The 15,926-nt window shown below is 62.8% G+C and overlaps 3 protein-coding genes across 11 annotated transcripts; 1 reads left to right on the top strand and 2 right to left on the bottom strand.

Moving 5' to 3' along the window:
- Positions 1-2: 2 nt before the first annotated feature.
- Positions 3-4,139, bottom strand: CCDC78 (coiled-coil domain containing 78). Of its 6 annotated transcripts, none has more exons than XM_070363065.1 (14): positions 3,762-4,139; positions 3,440-3,559; positions 3,275-3,361; positions 2,945-3,097; positions 2,758-2,841; positions 2,593-2,660; positions 2,396-2,474; positions 2,185-2,310; positions 1,771-1,958; positions 1,499-1,640; positions 1,334-1,377; positions 660-726; positions 486-586; positions 16-393 (listed from the first exon to the last, which is right to left on the bottom strand). In XM_070363065.1, the coding sequence occupies exons 1-14, from the start codon at positions 3,807-3,809 to the stop codon at positions 282-284; spliced, it is 1,419 nt and encodes a 472-aa protein (XP_070219166.1). In that variant the 5' UTR covers positions 3,810-4,139; the 3' UTR covers positions 16-281. The 6 variants fall into 6 exon arrangements, with proteins under 6 accessions (XP_070219167.1, XP_070219169.1, XP_070219170.1 ...); XM_070363064.1 differs by having other exon boundaries at positions 112-393; positions 2,921-3,097; XM_070363067.1 differs by having other exon boundaries at positions 112-393; positions 486-582; positions 2,921-3,097.
- A 291-nt stretch (positions 4,140-4,430) lies between these two features.
- On the top strand, positions 4,431-7,487 carry HAGHL (hydroxyacylglutathione hydrolase like). 4 transcript variants are annotated; one of them, XM_070363074.1, is made up of 9 exons: positions 4,431-4,570; positions 4,985-5,168; positions 5,518-5,582; positions 5,671-5,788; positions 5,859-5,967; positions 6,045-6,148; positions 6,349-6,447; positions 6,743-6,819; positions 7,095-7,487. In XM_070363074.1, exons 2-9 carry the CDS (start codon positions 5,064-5,066, stop codon positions 7,261-7,263), a joined length of 846 nt encoding a protein of 281 aa, XP_070219175.1. In that variant the 5' UTR covers positions 4,431-4,570; positions 4,985-5,063; the 3' UTR covers positions 7,264-7,487. The 4 variants fall into 4 exon arrangements, with proteins under 4 accessions (XP_070219175.1, XP_070219173.1, XP_070219174.1 ...); XM_070363072.1 differs by having other exon boundaries at positions 6,740-6,819; XM_070363073.1 differs by having other exon boundaries at positions 6,346-6,447.
- A 15-nt stretch (positions 7,488-7,502) lies between these two features.
- Positions 7,503-14,072, bottom strand: CIAO3 (cytosolic iron-sulfur assembly component 3). The gene is made up of 11 exons (XM_005886831.2): positions 13,935-14,072; positions 12,998-13,093; positions 11,471-11,614; positions 10,853-10,985; positions 10,241-10,375; positions 9,884-10,002; positions 9,671-9,800; positions 9,490-9,562; positions 8,891-9,028; positions 8,373-8,530; positions 7,503-8,291 (listed from the first exon to the last, which is right to left on the bottom strand). Exons 1-11 carry the CDS (start codon positions 13,998-14,000, stop codon positions 8,053-8,055), a joined length of 1,431 nt encoding a protein of 476 aa, XP_005886893.1. The 5' UTR covers positions 14,001-14,072; the 3' UTR covers positions 7,503-8,052.
- Positions 14,073-15,926: the final 1,854 nt, after the last annotated feature.

Here is a 15,926-nt window from a genome sequence, read left to right as displayed (position 1 = left end):
TTTTTTAATATTTATTTGGTTATGCTGGGTCTTAGTTGCAGCAGTGGGATGTTTTGAGAACTCTTAGTTGTGGCATGTGGGATCTAGTTCCTTGATCAGGCATTGAACCAGGGTGCCCTGCATTGGGAGTGTGGAGACTTAGCCACTGGACCACAAGGGAAGACCCCACCCTGCTTCTTGTTGGCTGGAGGGCTGGGTGAAGTCATCTAGGGGGTGCTGTGGGGAGAGCGCCATGCTGGCTGACTATGAAGAGCTCTCCTCCAGGTTTGCCTGTTGACCAGTTAGTGGTTGCAGGTCCTTGGGTGCTGGGGCTTGTCTGAAGGTATGGCCCCCACTTTCCAGGGGTCCCCTGTACCCACCAGCTTTCTCAGCCTCAGGATCTCCTGCTTGTACCTGCTCAGAGAAACCAGGTTAGTCACCTGCCTAGTTGTGGACAAGCCCTGCTGCCAGTGCCTGGAACCGAGGTCCCCGAATCCCAGGCCCACCTTCCCAGGTGCTGGTCCACATACTCCTGTAGCTCAGAAAGCTGCTCCTCTGCCATCGTGGCGCGGACCAGCAGCTGTGCCCGCTCCCGCTCCAGCTCTGCCTGGCGTGGGGGACACAAGCCATGAGCTAGGCTCATTGTGAGGAGGGGCCTCGGGCCAGGCTCTGCTCACTACCTGGGTGCCACGGGCGAACTCCTGTAGATTCTGGCGGATCTGGGCCCAGGACGCAGCTTCCAGGCCCCTTGAGGGGAGGCAGAGAGGTGGGCATGAGAGCTGGCATTGACCCAAGTGCTGATCAACAACCCTGCTCAAGTCAGGGCCCTGCGGTCCTTGAGGTTCCTCCTGGCAGCAAGTTTGGGATGGCCCTGCCTGAGTCTTGGCGCCAGCTCTGTATGGCAGGGGTGGGGGTGGGGGCCCCACTGGCCACTCAGAAAGCTGAGCCACCGGGCCAGCTTGGACAGTGACTGCAGTGTCAGTAAGGAGGCTTCATGTTGGGAACATGAAAGCACAAAGGCTGTGAAAGTAACCAGGCAGCTGCTCCTGCCTTGTCCTGGGTCGGGCCCTCTTCTGTCCACACCCCCAGTGGTCTACAGCTGGGGTCCTGAGTCTCAGGTGAGATGTCCATTCCTTGGGGCGTCTCCCTGACCCTCCCATTCAAGGTTAGCCCCTCTCCTGTCAGGACCCCTCCTCACTCCAGGCGCTTGGTTTTCTGAGATAGTGTCTCCTAAGCAGGCCGAGACTGGAAGTCACAGCTAGATCACTTTATTTGCTGCAGCAACCAGAACACTGCCCCTGTAGTTAGCTTCCAGAATAAATGGGTCCCCCCAGCACCCACACTAGGTACTCACTGTGGCTCTACTGTGCCCCCCTGGGAGACTTCACTGGATCCCTTCTGTGGGAACAAGAGCAGGGGTTGCTAAACAGGGCAGTCTGCTCCAAGGCCTGGGGGTTTGGGCTTGGCTGAGCCTGGAAGGGGTCCTGGGGTGGGTTAGGGGGCAGCAGGGAGGGGTCACCTGGGCCTTGAGCTTCTGGAGCTCCTTCTCCAGCCTGGCCTGGTCCTCCGTCTGGTGGCTGGATTCGGTGACTGTGCTCAGGGGCAGCAGCGCCACATCCGAGGGAGCCGCACCAAAGGCAGCCCTGGGGGTCCCCTGGGCTCTGAAAGGGTTCACCAGCATTTGCTGCACACTAAGCCCCACACCGGGTCTCACAGGGCCGTCTGCCCCCCGATGCCCGCCTCAGGGAGGGGCCATCCACCCCCAGGTGCCAGTCTCAGGGAGGGGCCCACCTGTGGGCGGTCAGCAGCTCCTCATGCCTCCGGCTCAGATCTGCCAGGCACTTGCGGTAGAAGCGGGCAGCCCGGGCTAGCTGCTGCTCACGGCTGTGATGAGCTGCCCTAATGTCCTCCAGAGTGGTCTCCAGGAATGTCCGAAGGGCTGCGGCTGTGGGCTTCGGGCCTGCGCCATCTGCGTATCCCTGGAGGAGGCGGGGCCAGGACCGGGAAGGGCGGGGCTTGGTCGGATCCAATCTCCCTCTTAACTCCCGCCCTAGAGCTGGTCTGAGGATAGTGTGCTGGGTAGGCCTGAAGTCTCTCTAACAAGGTCAGGAGTCTCAGAGGTGGTTGATCGCGGTCAGGCCAGGCTCAGGCTCCCCAGGACCCAGAGGCCTCCCACCCAGTACGAGGCCACCCCTCGGTGCTCACGGCCACGGTTTGGGCGCAGTGCTGCAGTCGGATGGCATACGCTTCGTTCAGCTTCTTGAGTTGCAGCTGCAGCTGGGCGTTCTCTGCCTCAGCCTGGTGGAGCTGGCCCCGGCAGGAAGACAACACCTGGGGGTGGAGGAGGCCCTGAGTCTGTGTCCCACAGCTGGACTTTGCAGAGCCAGATTGCAAAGCAGGTAGGGCTGGGCCTCACCACGGCTTGTGCAGCCAGTCGCTGCCCAGCTGTCCTGGCCTCCTCCCAGGCTCCCTGCAGCTGCCGGCCCAGGGCTGCCCTGTGGACAAAGTGTGAGGCTCAGCCGGGCCCAGGAAGGATAACCCCCTCTTCCCCTTGAGAACAGCCCCCTCGCTCGCTGGGCCCTCCAGTCCCAGATGAGGGAGGCAACCACTCACACACACGTCTCCAGGGCCTTCTGCTGAGCCCCGTGCTGCTCCTGCACCCGCTTTGCCTCTGCTGGCAGCTGTGGAGCACAGGATGGCTGGCTGGATGAAAGCCCAAGCCCCAGGTCCCCTGTTCCGCCCCACCTCCACCCCAGGCTGGGAGAAACCCTGACAGACCTTCAGGCTGGGTGGCTGCACACCTGTGCCATCCCCCAGCTCCTGTTGCTTGTTCTCTGGGGTCAGGAAGTCTGCGGACTGTGCCTGCACAGAACAGCTGTTTAGGCCTCACTGTTCCTCCCTGGACCCGCTTAGTTTCCACCCAGGCAGCCCCTGCCCCCACCTCCCGCTGTGCACTCCCGGTGACCTGGAGTCTGTGACGGTAGGAGTGTCCCTGCCCCCCGGGCTTGTGCCCGAGCTCCTGTGCCGGGGCCGGGTGGTGCCTTGGATCAGCCTCTGCTGGGGCCGCCTGCACTCCCTGCAGCTCCAGCTCCAGCATGCGGCTCTCCAGCCACAGGACCTGCGTGAGACCAGGTCATTGTCCATCTGGGCATCCACAGGGACGCGGCACACACAGGACAGGTGGGGTGTGTGAGTGTGTACAGACACTGTGCAAGTGTACATAGTCACTCGGGGCATACCTGCACCCCCCCACATGCCCTTGGGATGCCACACCTGGGCACACATCAGTGCCCACCTCACTCTTCAGCTCAAAGATTTCAGCATCGTGCTGCTCCTGCAGGCGCTGGTTTTTGATCTGCAGGTCAACCAGCTCCTTGCAGACCTGGGGTTGGTCAGGGTGAGTCTGTGAGGCCCTGGGGATGCCCTCCCTCCTGCCAGCACCCAGAAGCCCCACACCCACCTGCAGCCGCTGCTCCTCACTCAGCTCTAGGTCTGAGGGAAGCTCTGTCCCAAGGTTGGTGGCCCAGGCTGGGGCACCCCCAGGGACTCCTGGCAGCCAGGCCTCGGCCCGTGGCAGAACCTAGGGAGGCACCACCACTCAACCCCAAGGTTCGTCTCAAGCCCGGGCTGTGGCCTCCACCCTCGCACACCCAGCCTGGCAGAGCTGGGGCAGGCTCTCCAGTGGCCAGGATCAGGCCCAGTTCCTGAGTACATACACCCCTCCTGGCCTGTGAGGGAACAGGGGACACCCCCAAAAGCAGCAGCGTCCTGGGAGGACTCACATTCTCAGTGGCCCGAGGAGGGGGCACTGGGGCTGCCACGTGCTCCATACACAGAAGGGACTGCAGGCTGCCCCGAGCCCGGTGTCGCCTCGACTACCGGCCTGTTACTGCAACACCGTGGCTTGTGTTGCCAAGGCCTCTGTCGCTCCCAGGAGACTCTCGGTGCCCCGCCCACGAGGGCAAGCAGAACAGTGGTTGGTGACACCTTTCCGGCTTCCTTTTCATTATCTGGGAAATTCAGACGGTCACCCCAGCATGTCTCAGGGGCGAGAATGGAATCAGGAGTGCGCAGAAGGCCCAGGCTGGGGAGGTGTGGGACAGCGCACAGGGAGCCGAGCGGCCGCCCCTGTCACTGTTATCCTCAGGCAGCGCGCTTTGCCTTATCATGTGTGTTCCACACTCATTAGGCCCCCAGGCTGAGCGCCGGGACGAGCAGGCGAACAAACGGGAGCCTCCCTACACTCCCAGCCCGACCGAAGACGTCCCAACCCGGGGCCGGGGGACTCGGGAAGACTGGCTCAGCGCGGTGCCAGGAGGGCTTCGCGGAGTAGGCGCCAGAGCTCCGGGCGCGAAAGGCCGGACGAGTGCGCGCGCTCCCTCCGCGCACGCGTGCTCCCTGCGCCGGGCTCGGGTCCCGCGGCGCGCAGGCTCCGGGCCGGCCCCGCGGGCGGGCCCCTCGGGCCCGGGCCGTTGGCGGCGGCGGCGAGAGTGGCGCGCTCCGTCCAGGCCCCGGGATTGGCGCCCGAGGTCCGCCTCTGTCCGGCTGTCCTTCAGGGAGTCCGCGCGACCGGCTGGCGCAACCCACAGAGGTGAGAGGACCTTCGGGAAGTGGGTGGCCGGGCCGGGAGGGTGTCTGGGGCTGGGGCCTGAGGAGCCGCGCTGAGGGCCGGATCCGCAGAGGGGCAGGGTCCGGAGAGGGGCGGGCCCGGGGTTGCGCTGCGCCGGGAGGGCGTGGGGGGCGGGGCCTGGGAAGCAGGCGGGGCCTACTCGGGCAGCGGTCCTACTGGGGGCGGGACCGGAAGAGGGCGTGGTTGTATAGGCGGGGCTTCTGGCGTGGGGGCGGAGCCTGCGGCGGGAGGCGTCTCGGCGAGGGACTGGTCCTCGCAGCTGCAGGTCATCTGGAGCCTGGAGCTTGGCCTTCCAGACGGGCCTCGGGACAGTCCGGGAGCAGCAGCGGGGCTCCTTTCTGGCGTGTGTGTGGAACTGACCCCTCCCGTGCACAGCCCTGCCTAGGGTCTGGAGAGGGCAGCCCCACGCTGAGGAAGGGGCTCAGGAGGTGCGGTGCGGCTGAGCTCTGCGGCCATGAAGGTCAAAGTCATCCCTGTGCTTGAGGACAACTACATGTACCTGGTCATCGAGGAGCGCACGCGGGAAGCTGTGGCCGTGGACGTGGCCGTGCCCAAAAGGGTGAGGGCAGGTTTGAGGCAGCGGGGGCACTGCTGTGGGCCCAGGCACCTTAGGCCCCTCTAGAGGCTCTGGACAACACTGCTGGGGGCAGACCCTCCCCTATTTTCTGGTCTCTGGTTATTTGGAGTTTAGGGTTTCTTGATTTGGGTCTCCTCTGAGGTTAGAGCCATCTCTGGACTTTTTCACCTGGTGCCTGTTTTGTACACAGTGGGTGCTCACTAATTGTCTGCTGGGTCTCCACTGCCCCTAGCACCATCCCATGCCTGGGACACTGTGCACCCAGGCCTGGTGCCCCAATGCAGGCAGCCACCTGGGCCGTCTGCATGTCCCTAACTCCCATCCCTTTCAGCTGCTGGAGATCGTGGGCCGGGAGAGGGTATCACTGACCACTGTGCTGACAACCCATCACCACTGGTGAGTGCTGTAGGGGCAGGGCTGAGGCAGGCGGGTTCACTCCAACCCAGCCCCAAGCCCACGTGATTCCGCTCTCACCCATCCTCAGGGACCACGCTCGTGGCAACGCGGAACTGGCGAGGCTGCTGCCTGGTCTGGTGGTGTTGGGTGCGGACGAGCGCATCTGTGCGCTGACGCGCAGGCTGGCACATGGCGAGGAGCTGCGGGTGAGCGCTCGCCTGGGAGGGACGGGGAGAGAGCCTGGGCCCAACCTCCTCACCTGCTCCTCTGCCACAGTTTGGGGCCATCCACGTGCGCTGCCTCCTGACGCCCGGCCACACCTTGGGCCACATGAGCTACTTCCTGTGGGAAGAGGAATGTCCGGACCCTCCCGCCGTGTTCTCGGGTACTGGCTGCCCTGTACCCACCTGCCCCACCTCCCCGTGCCCCATTCCACTCTCTCTGACCCACCCAACTCCCCAGGGGATGCACTGTCCGTGGCCGGCTGCGGCTCACGCCTGGAGGGCACAGTTCAGCAGATGTACCAGAGCTTGGTGGAGACCCTGGGCACCCTGCCCCCTGAGACAGTGAGCAGTCTGCCCCTTGCCCTCTCATGGCTGTGGGGGCCCGGCTTCCCATATAAGCAGCACGCACTGCACCTGCCTATGCCAGGGTTCAGGATGACTGCCTTCTTGCCAGCTGTGGCAAGAAGTGGACCGGCGAGGGGGTGGGGAGCATCTCTGCCCATGGCAGTGCTGTGCACCCAAGCACCTCGTCTCTCCAGAAGGTGTTCTGTGGTCACGAGCACACACTGGGCAACCTCGAGTTTGCACAGAAAGTGGAGCCTTACAACGACCATGTGAAGGCCAAGCTGTCGTGGGCCAAGGTGTGGCCACTCCTCCACTCTCGGTGGCAAGGTTGGAGGGTGGGGCGGGCTGGGGCCAGGACAGCACTGAGTGTGTGTGTATGGGTGGGGTGTCAGCCATGACTACTGGTCTGGGAGACCAGGCCTGGCTTGGCTGGGGCATTCACCTATCCTAGGCTCTGGGCCACCTGCAGACTGGCCCTCGAGTGCCCACCTTCAGGGCCTAGGCTCAAACCCCCAGGCTGCAGGTGACGGAGCCAAGCTGCCTGGGGCTGCCAGACAAGGCGGTGACTGGGGTCTGTGCTTGTTCCAGCAGAGGGATGAGGACGATGTGCCCACGGTGCCGGCAACCCTGGGCGAAGAACTCCTTTACAACCCCTTCCTGAGGGTGGCGTGAGTACCAGCCAGCATGCTGGGCCCTCGCGTATGGGTGAGGGGGGCTGGGGAGCATGGGGCAGGGCCTGAGCCAGTGCGTCTTGGGGACCTGTGTCCTCCCCAGGCACCTCGCTGCACAGCAGGCTGGCACGGGGCTGACTTGTGCTCTGGGTCTCCCCTGCACTTATTTGGACATCAGGTGGCAGGGGGCCGGTCCCTGGGCTGTCTCTACCACCACGTCTGGTTCACCCCGTGGGTCCCCTTGAACCCCACAGTGCCCCCTCTCCCCACAGAGAGGAGTCTGTGCGCAAGTTCACAGGGAAGGTGGCCCCATCCGACGTCCTAGATGTGCTCTGCAGGGAGCGAGCGAGCTTCGAGAGGGCGGCTGAGCCGCTGCAGCCACAGGCCCGGGCTCTCCTTGCGCTGCAGTGGGGGCTCCTGAGCACACCCCGGCAGAAGTGAGCTCTACATGGGCCAGGCCACACGGCCATCCTCCCTCGACCCATAGGAGGGCCTGGCCATCCTCAGTCCTGCCCGGCCCCGGAGGGTGGGTGCTCTGGCACTTCTGGGGTTGGACACCCGGCCCCACTCCGGGCCACAGTGAGACAGGGGTGTTTGCACACAGTGCAGTGGGGTGTGCAGGGCTCCTGAACTTCAAATAAAGCTTTGAAAGGCCTTTTTCTCGACGCAGACAGACACTCTTGAAAAGAAGCTGTTTTTACTAGAGATGAGCTCAGGGACGTGCCCCGCCCCAGCCCCAGCCAGTAGGGGTCCAGCTGTGGACACAGGACTCAGCCCCCGGGAGGCAGGTTCTCCGGCCCCAGGCATCACAGCTCCATCAGACACCTGGTGTCGGTGGAGGGGCACCCCACCCCAGGTGGGGTCATGGGCTGGCTGCCTGTGTCCAGCCAGTGTCCTCGGCTGCCCAGTGTGGTAGGTTCCCCAGGCTCTGCTGTGACCTCACCAGCCGGGCAGGTCCAGCCTGTCACCACCACCCCACAGCAGTTTGGGGGGACTCTAGAGATGGAGGGTGAGGAGCCCTCCCACGGGACGAGCTGAGACCCCCTCCCGCACACCCAGGGGGAGCCCAGGTGAGAGCGATCCTGAGTCCCATTGCTCCGAGGGTCCCAGTGTCCCTGCAGCATTTGGGGGCGCCCCTCGGGGTCTCGGGCAGCTGCCCTGCTGGAGACCCCCCACCTTCTCAGGAGTCCTGGTGTTGGTGGCAGTGGACTGGCTGGACCCGTGAGGCCTCTACCACCTGATACTGAGTCCAGAGCCAGCCTTCTCCACAGCGTGGTAGCTGGTGTGCAGCAGGCGGCCAGCCCGCTCCGAGCCTGCACCCTGCAGCCAGCGCTCATACAGCTCCTGGACCCCGGGTGCGTCCTCCGGTGCTTCTGTCCTGACCAGGCCATATAGCCTCTCGACCTGCTGCAGGAGCTCCTTGCCGGGCATGTCAGGGGCCTTGAGCTGTCCCCCGCCATTGAGGCACCCTGTGGCAGAGGGGGGCAGGCGTGGTCACAGAGAATGCCGGCCGGCGCACAGGGTCCCGGGGGCCCCCTGCCCATAGCTACCTGCCGGGCAGGCCATGACCTCCACGTAGTGGTAGGGGCAGCGCCCGCGCTTGAGCTTCTGCACCAGGTTCTGGATGTTGCGGAAGCCGTAAGCTGCGGCAAAGTGCAGCAGGACTTGGCCCTCCCTCTCCAGAATCACCTCCTGGAGGTCCTTGTTCCTGAGGGCACAGACCTGGCTGTCCACACAGCATACCAGGCTCACTCCCGGTGGGGGCGGTGAGGGGGGAGGGGAAGAAGCTCCTTCCCACCAGTGGGGCAGGCAGTCCCAGCCTCAGGTTCCTGGTCTGTAGAATGGGAACCCCGCCTTCCCAAGGTCAGACGAGCCCCAGCCCACCCTCCCTGGAGTGGGGGCTCACATCAGGACACAGTGTGTGCCAGGAGCTCCGTCCCGCCCTCGTGCAGCCCAGTGCTGTGGGTAGGGACACTGAGCTCTACCGTGAGGAGACCCAGGGCTCGGGAGTGCTCGTCCCATCACCTGAGCCAGAGTGCAGGGCCCGGCTCCGGCCCTCCCCACTGACCTCAGGGGTCTGTAGGTGACCTCAGTGACATGGATCCCGAAGAGCTCCTGGGCTGCATGCCGGAACACGTGCTCCAGGTAGCCCCCTGAGCCCCCGCCCTGATGGCTGGTGGGCTCCTGGGCAGAGGCACTGCTGCACCTGGGGAAGAGGCCAGGCCTCAGGTGGTGTTGGGGCTGCTGCCCACCGAGGCCTTGCAGCAACCTCTGTCTCAGGTTTGAGAGTGTTTGCTTTCTAAGCGCAAGATGAGTCAGAGCCCAAGGCCTTGAGGGTGTGTTGGGCAGAGGCTTGTGTGGCAAAGGACTGTCCCCTCCGTCGTACCACCTGTCCTGGGGGAGCTCAGACCTGTGTGAAGTCAGGGTCAGCTCTGACGACCATCAGCCAGTTGTCCACAGGCTGCCTCGGGATCTCAAGCATCTTGGACACCGAGACACACGAGGGGCCGAGGGAGGCCAGGCCAGAGAAAAGGGAGGAGGCCAGTGCCTGCGTTGAGGGCCACGGCCCCTCCTGCCGCCTGCCCAGACCTGCGAGACCCCCCGGGTGGAGAGCACCCAGTGCTGGGTGAGCTTACAGCTCCTCCAACAGGGCCGGTGATGACGTACAGACTGTCCAGAGGAGCCGGCTCCAGCTCTGACAGCGAGACCCCTTCTTCTTCCAGCAGCTTGAAGACTTCGCCTGCAGGAGACCACAGCACAGACACGCTTCAGCTGAGTCTCAGGAGCGACAGAGACCATTACAGACGCACGGCTCCCAGTCACAGCGCTGGCTGGCCCGGGCCCGCACCTGTGGTGATGACACAGTCCACGTCGCGTGTCTGGTGCTCCTGGCTGAAGAAGTCGGGTCTGGAGGCTTCCAGCTTTTTGTCATAGCAGGGCATTACTGTCGCGTGGTAGACCTTGTCGGGGGTCAGATGCTGTGTGCAGGGTGTGGCAGTGAGGCGGCGGTGCAGGGCTGATGGGGGGCACCGCAGGGGGGCTCACTCTGGGTCCCCGTTACCTGCTGCTGGGCGAAGAAGTCCTTGACCAGGGAGCCCATGACCTGCTGCGGGGACCGTGCCGTGCTGATGTGGGGGAGGAGGGTGCTCCCGTGGGTCTTCTCCGCGTAGCAGATCCAGCCTGAGGCCGATGCGGGGTGTGAGCAGGGCAGTGAGGTGACTTCCGGGGGTGGTTGACTCATGCAAGGGGTTAGGGTCCCACCAAAGAGCCCTCTGCTCTGCTCTTGCCAACACGTGTCTCTGGTGTCCCCATGATCACCCCTCAGGAACTGAAGTGGCTCCAGGTAACCCTCAGGTGGCTCCTGCCGAAGAGCCCCCACCCTCCTCACCACGTCCAGCTACCGGCCGCGGGCGCACACCTGGGCAGGCAGAAGTCAGCACGGGCAGGGCCTGCTCGGGGTCGGCCTGTCCTCGGAACCGCCGCACAAACTCCCACTGGCTCTCGAGGAGGCTGAAGTTCCTTGAGAAGGCGGTGTCGAACACGTAGTGTGCGCCTGTGAGGGAGCACCCACCTCACCCCTGGAAGGACGGCTGCGCCCGGGGTGGGCGGGTGTCACGGGACGCGTCGGTGGTGGACGCCCGGCGCCCTGCCTCTGAGGTCTGGCCTGCAGGTGCCAGGCCGCACCCCACACACGCCAGCACAGCCGCCTGCACTGGGCCCCCTATGCCCTCCCAGCCCTGCCCCCGGCGTGCAGGGGCCGACCAGGGGCCGAATTCAGGCCTGAGAACCATGCCTTGGTGGTAATAATTTAAAAACGAAGTAAAGAATAGGTGAACTCCAGGCTCGGGGATGTGCAACATCAAAATTCAGGGTTTTTTTTTTATTAAAAGGCCCTGCTCTCAATCATCACAATAGAAGCTCAAGCTGAGTTGACCTCCAACAGAGCTTCTGATGCACTTAAGTCCAGTAACAGCCAGGTGTCACCTCAGTCCCGTGCCCATGCGGGAGCTCGCCGAGCTGCAGCACCTACCTATTTTTTTAAAGAATGCTGTTAATTTCCTGGCGGTGTCCGTAGGATTCAGCTGAAACCTCACAGCCAGTGACGCTCTGGACTGGGGCGAGACCGAGATGACAACCAGCTTCTGCTGATCAGGTGCTGCCGTCTGCAAAGCATGGGACCCACGGCTCGCTCTGTGGGGTTTACAGCCTGACCACATCTGCTGCTGCTGCTAAGGCGCTTCATTCGTGTCCAACTCTGTGCGACCCCATAGACGGCAGCCCACCAGGCTCCCCCGTCCCTGGGATTCTCCAGGCAAGAACACTGGAGTGGGTTGCCATTTCCTCCTCCAACGCATGAAAGTGAAAAGTGAAAGTGAAGTCGCTCAGTCGTGTCCGACCCGACTCCTAGCAACCCCATGGACTGCAGCCCACCAGGCCCCTCCGTCCATGGGATTTTCCAGGCAAGAGTACTGAAGTGGGTTGCCATTGCCTTCTCCGCTGACCACATCAGGGCGTGTCAATATTGCAAACACACAGAACTCGAAGTTTAGGGTTAACACTTCAATGCCAGGAGTCCCCAGGAGACACAGGACAAGTAGCACCAGATGAGCTGCCTTAACGACACTAGTAAAGACGGCCCACTGCTCACCTTATTGGCACCTAGAACCTTCCGCAGCTCCTCGTGGCTCTGCTGAGTGATAAGCACAGTCTCCGCTGAGGTGACACAGCCACTGCACGCCAGGCAGTCGTCCAGCGAGATCTTGGCCTTCTCCAGCTTCTTCATCCCTCCATCCTGGAAGCACGAGAACCCAGTACCCCAAGGGCCCTTCCACACGAGGACACAGCGCGCTCAGGATGACGTGACCCATGGGAGAGCTTCATTCTCTGGCTCACAGCGCTGACAAGCAGCGTGGTAGTTGGCTGGCTTTATGTGCCGTAAGTTTTTAGAAAGTAAATATTTAGTACAGAAATACATATATATGTTCTAAACTTTCCTAGAGGCACCATGCTAACTTGGGTACAAACGTGGCTGGCGTATTGTATTAAAGAGCCTTGCTGCCCACTAGGGGAGGGACATGAACATTAAATGTGCAAAGAAGCAGCCAACTCATCACTGGTCCCCAGACTGTGCCTATGGGGACAGGAAAGTGCTGTGGGGACAGGAAAATGCTCAAGGCCAGGCTCTGAAAGGAGAAGGAAGAGAAAGGCAAGGGCGAAGATGAAAGGAGAAAGGACAGAGGGACAGGGAGGAGGTGGTGGGAGCCTGTATCCCCCAACACCTGCACAGAGAAGAGTGGGCGAGGCAGGCAAGGGGCAGTTAGGACGCCAGACTCAGCCAGACAGTCGAGGACTGGGCGTTCACACTGGCCTCCAGGCCGACGGCTGGGCAGCTCTGAGCCGCAAACGGGCCCAGCAGAGCCCTCGCTTCCTCTGCACACACGGGAGTGGTCTGAGTCAGGGCCGGGAAAGCTTCAGGGGCCCAAACTGTGACTGGGGGCTGACTAGCCGGGACCCCCTCCCAGCCCACTCACGAGGCCCACGTTGCACTACAGTGGCAGTCTGAGTTCAGGGTGCTTTCCCGGCCCGGCCAGCCTCGAGGCCAACAGGGACTGATGTGCTTTGGCCTTCCCTCCAGGTCAACCCCTGCTGCCCTGGAGCAGGGCCCCCGGCCCCATGAAGGACCCCGCCTCCCATGCTTGCTGGGCTCGGGCGGGACCCCAGCTGGGCTGCCAGGTCACCCTCCAGGGCTGAGTAAACATGGACTCCTTCCCCGGAATCGCTGGCTCCTGCTGTCTGGCCCCACCGCGAGCCATCCTGTGGCTCCTCGCCTGCTGGGGGGGACCCCTGGGCCAGTGCGCCCAGTGGTGCCTGTAGTCCTCGGGACAGCATGGGTGTTCTCGCGGACCCAAATGGCAGACAGTCGGGGTGTCAACTTTAACGCCGTGGGACCAGGGTCTTGGCATTGCTCAATTACACAGGAAGTAGGTTTCACTAAGAACAAGTGGTCTGGACTAAAAAATGTTACACAATTAGAACTTGAGAGAGAGGGATGCCGGAACTGCCACCTCTGCAAAGAGCCCTCTGCAGTGCACACCTGAGAAAGGGCTGGTGACACGTGGAAGGTGCCATGGTCACTGCACCTGTCACTGGACAGAGCAGCTGGGCTGGAACTTACCTGACTGACTTGGAAGTAACTCCCGTCATCTTCGATGTGGATCTTGGCCACGCCGCTTCCAGGCCTCCTATCCACCTTCATGGGCTTGATGCAGTCCTACCCGTAAAAGACCCGAAGAGCGCCTGAGCGCACAGCGGCGGAGGGGCCCCAACACCGACTGGAACGAAAACTCTGCCCTGATTCCGGCCTTCCTGCCGCAGAAGCAGTCTTGGCACTGTGGCTGCTTACCCTACTCGCGCGCGTTCAGACACTGCCCTGCCTGTCGAGCGCATAAGGTCGCTGACCTGATGCAGGTGCGGGCGCTGTGGCCAACCTAACTGTCCGCGGACACCGCCAGTAAATGGCGGGTGGGGCACCGCACGGAGGGCCAGTGTTTCATTGGAGGCCGAGGGTCGGCAGAAAAGCTCTGCCTCGCCCAGTTCCTGGAAGATGGTTCCTTTCTCCCCAATTCCTCTCTGCCTAAGAGGAAGCTCGCGGGCCGTCGCGTTCCCAGCGAGCAGCCTCGGAAAGCCTTGGCAGGAGGTCCGTCCGGCCTCTCGCGCTCCCCCCGACACGCCTCTGCCGAGCCCTGGTCCCGCGCGGCTGCCGGCAACCGATAAGCGGGGCAGCAGGGGAGGAGGCCGGCCCTCACGTGCGGCTGGCCTGTCCCCTTGGGGACACGCTCTGTCTCCTCCCCCGGGAGGTCGACACCTACGCCGACCACAGCGCTGACCGCAGCGGAACGCCCCCCCTTGCCCTCGCGGCGGGGCGAGGAGCCGGCCAGGGAAGTTCGGCGGGGCCTCCCGGCCCCGAGCTGGTTGTCGTGGCCGCCTGGGAAGGGGACCCGGAAACCGCGGGGCTGTGCGACCCAACAGGCCCCCCGATCCCGAGCCCCTCTCTCGGGGGAGACCGCGGCGGAGAGGACTCCTTGCGCGAAGCAGCCGCCCGGCCCGCCCACCTGAGACGGCGCGATGAAGTCGTCCAAGTCCGTCAGCTGCAGGGCCCCGCTGAAGGGCGACGCCATGGCGCCACACTACCGCCGGCCCCGGCCCGGACGGCGTCGCCAAACGCCGCGAAACAGCGAGGCAGTTCCGCCACACTGCCGGAAAGCGCCGCGTGCGCATGCGCGGCTGGCCCCGCGGCCGGGCTCCCGGGGGCGCGCGCCCCCTGCTGGCGGGCCGGTCCTCTGCACCCCGCGCCAGCGAGGGCCGCGGGGAAGGAGCCGCGCCTCTTTCGGGGCTCCGGGCTCGCCTCCCCCAGTCTCAGCCCCGGCCGGTGCAGGGCCCCGCAGCTCTGGGAGGGTGTGTGCTCAATTACGTGGTCGTGTCCGACGCCTTTGCAACCCCATGGGGGCTCTGTCCATGGAGTTTCCCAGGCAAGAACACTGGCGTGGGTTGCCAGTTCCTCCCCCAGGGGATCTTCCCCACCCGAGGATCGAACCCGCGTCCCCTGCGTTGGCAAGCCCGCCCCCGGTTATTCCGGAGACCAGCCTGAGAAAAGCCCTTTTCTCTGTGGAACGCGGATAGAACGCTGCTGGCTGGACTCAATTCTTGAGTGGTCCTATATATTTTTTTAAAGTCTTTATTATTATTATTATTTTCATTTTGGCTGCGCTGGGTCTCCATTCCGGCGCTCGGCGCTAGGGGCATCCCTTCTTGCAGAGTCCTGGCTCTGGAGCACAGGGGCGGCAGCTGCGGCTTGGGCTTGGCTGCCCCGTGGCGTGTGGCATGTTAGTCCCCGACCAGGGATAGAAGCTATGTCCGCTGCATGGGAAAGTGGATTCTCAACCACTGGACCACCAGGGACGTCTCCGTCATATACATTTAATGACCACTTCTTATGGGGGCTTTCCAGAAAACTCCAGTGGTCGAATCTGGTGCATCCTAGGGCCCCACTTGGGCCCAGCCCTGAAGGTACCCTGGCAGGGTCAGCCCCAGACTATCCCCTGGGCATGATCTCACGTTTTGGGAGCCCATCCCGTCCTCCGCTCTAGGTGTCTTGTCCTGACGTGGGCGCTACCTGCTGACTCTTCACCTGCCTGTGGATTAAGTGTGGAGTCCAGGGCGCAGCAGCCCACAAGCTGGCGTGACCTTCTCCAGCCCCTGCAGCTGCTCCTCTTGGCTCCCAGGATGGGAGTTCCTTCTCAGCATCAAGAGGGGTTTTCCCAAGGAGCTGTAAGGTGGGCTTCCGCCCCGGCATCCCCTCCATGTCCTGGCAACATCTGACTAAGGTCTGGGGTACAGCTCCTGAAATCTTGACAGTCTCATTATTGTGTGTGTGCTCAGTCGTATCTGATTCTTTGAGACCCCACGGACTGTAGCCCACCTGTAGCCCCACTGTAGCCCACAGACAGGCCCCTCTGTCTGTGGAATTTTCCAGCCAAGATTATTGGAGTGGGTTGCCATTTTTTACTCCAGGGAATCTTCCCAACCCAGGGATCAAACCCACGTCTCACACATTGGCAAGTGGATTCTTTACCGCTGAGCTACCAGGGAAGACCTGTTATGTATGTTTTAACACAATTTTAAAATTACTAATGTATTATGTTAAAAACCATTGAATCACACACTCCAAATGGGTGAATTGCATATTGCGTGGTAAGTGTATTTATATCTCTTTAAAGCTATTTTTAAAAATGGCAGGGGCAGGCTGCCCCTCAAGCTGGCTACCCCAAGAGGCCCCCAGAGGCCCAGGCAGTAAGCACACCCTGGTCTACCCCTGTAGGAGGGCCTGGGGGAGTGCCAGAGCCAGCTTCTGGGGAAAAAAGCTGAACAGGGGTTTCTGACCTCTCTCTCTGACACACACATACACACGATGAGGGCAGGTCTTCCTCCTGCCTGCTCTGAGTAGAGCCAAGAGCGGGGACTTTTCAGCCCCTCGGGGTATTTTATTAACTCACAGCCATGTCCCTAGAGCCCCTAGGCTCTTGTGCCAGCAATACACCTCGCCT

This window comes from Bos mutus, chromosome 25 (assembly GCF_027580195.1).
Source record: "Bos mutus isolate GX-2022 chromosome 25, NWIPB_WYAK_1.1, whole genome shotgun sequence".
NCBI classification, from domain to species: Eukaryota; Metazoa; Chordata; class Mammalia; order Artiodactyla; family Bovidae; genus Bos; species Bos mutus.
This window is presented reverse-complemented; position numbering and strand designations above follow the sequence as displayed.

Coding starts and splice junctions, on each gene's coding strand:
- CCDC78 (XM_070363064.1), bottom strand. CDS start 3,809: ATGGAGCACGTGGCAGCCCCAGTGCCCCCTCCTCGGGCCACTGAGAAT. Junction 3,560..3,761: donor CTCCTCGGGCCACTGAGAAT/GTGAGTCCTCCC, acceptor GTGCCTCCCTAG/GTTCTGCCACGGGCCGAGGC. Junction 1,641..1,770: donor GAGCTGCTGACCGCCCACAG/GTGGGCCCCTCC, acceptor GAACCCTTTCAG/AGCCCAGGGGACCCCCAGGG.
- HAGHL (XM_070363071.1), top strand. CDS start 5,064: ATGAAGGTCAAAGTCATCCCTGTGCTTGAGGACAACTACATGTACCTG. Junction 5,169..5,517: donor ACGTGGCCGTGCCCAAAAGG/GTGAGGGCAGGT, acceptor CATCCCTTTCAG/CTGCTGGAGATCGTGGGCCG. Junction 5,968..6,044: donor CCCTCCCGCCGTGTTCTCGG/GTACTGGCTGCC, acceptor CCAACTCCCCAG/GGGATGCACTGTCCGTGGCC.
- CIAO3 (XM_005886831.2), bottom strand. CDS start 14,000: ATGGCGTCGCCCTTCAGCGGGGCCCTGCAGCTGACGGACTTGGACGAC. Junction 10,986..11,470: donor AGGTTCTAGGTGCCAATAAG/GTGAGCAGTGGG, acceptor CATGCTTTGCAG/ACGGCAGCACCTGATCAGCA. Junction 10,376..10,852: donor AGCATTCTTTAAAAAAATAG/GTAGGTGCTGCA, acceptor GCTCCCTCACAG/GCGCACACTACGTGTTCGAC.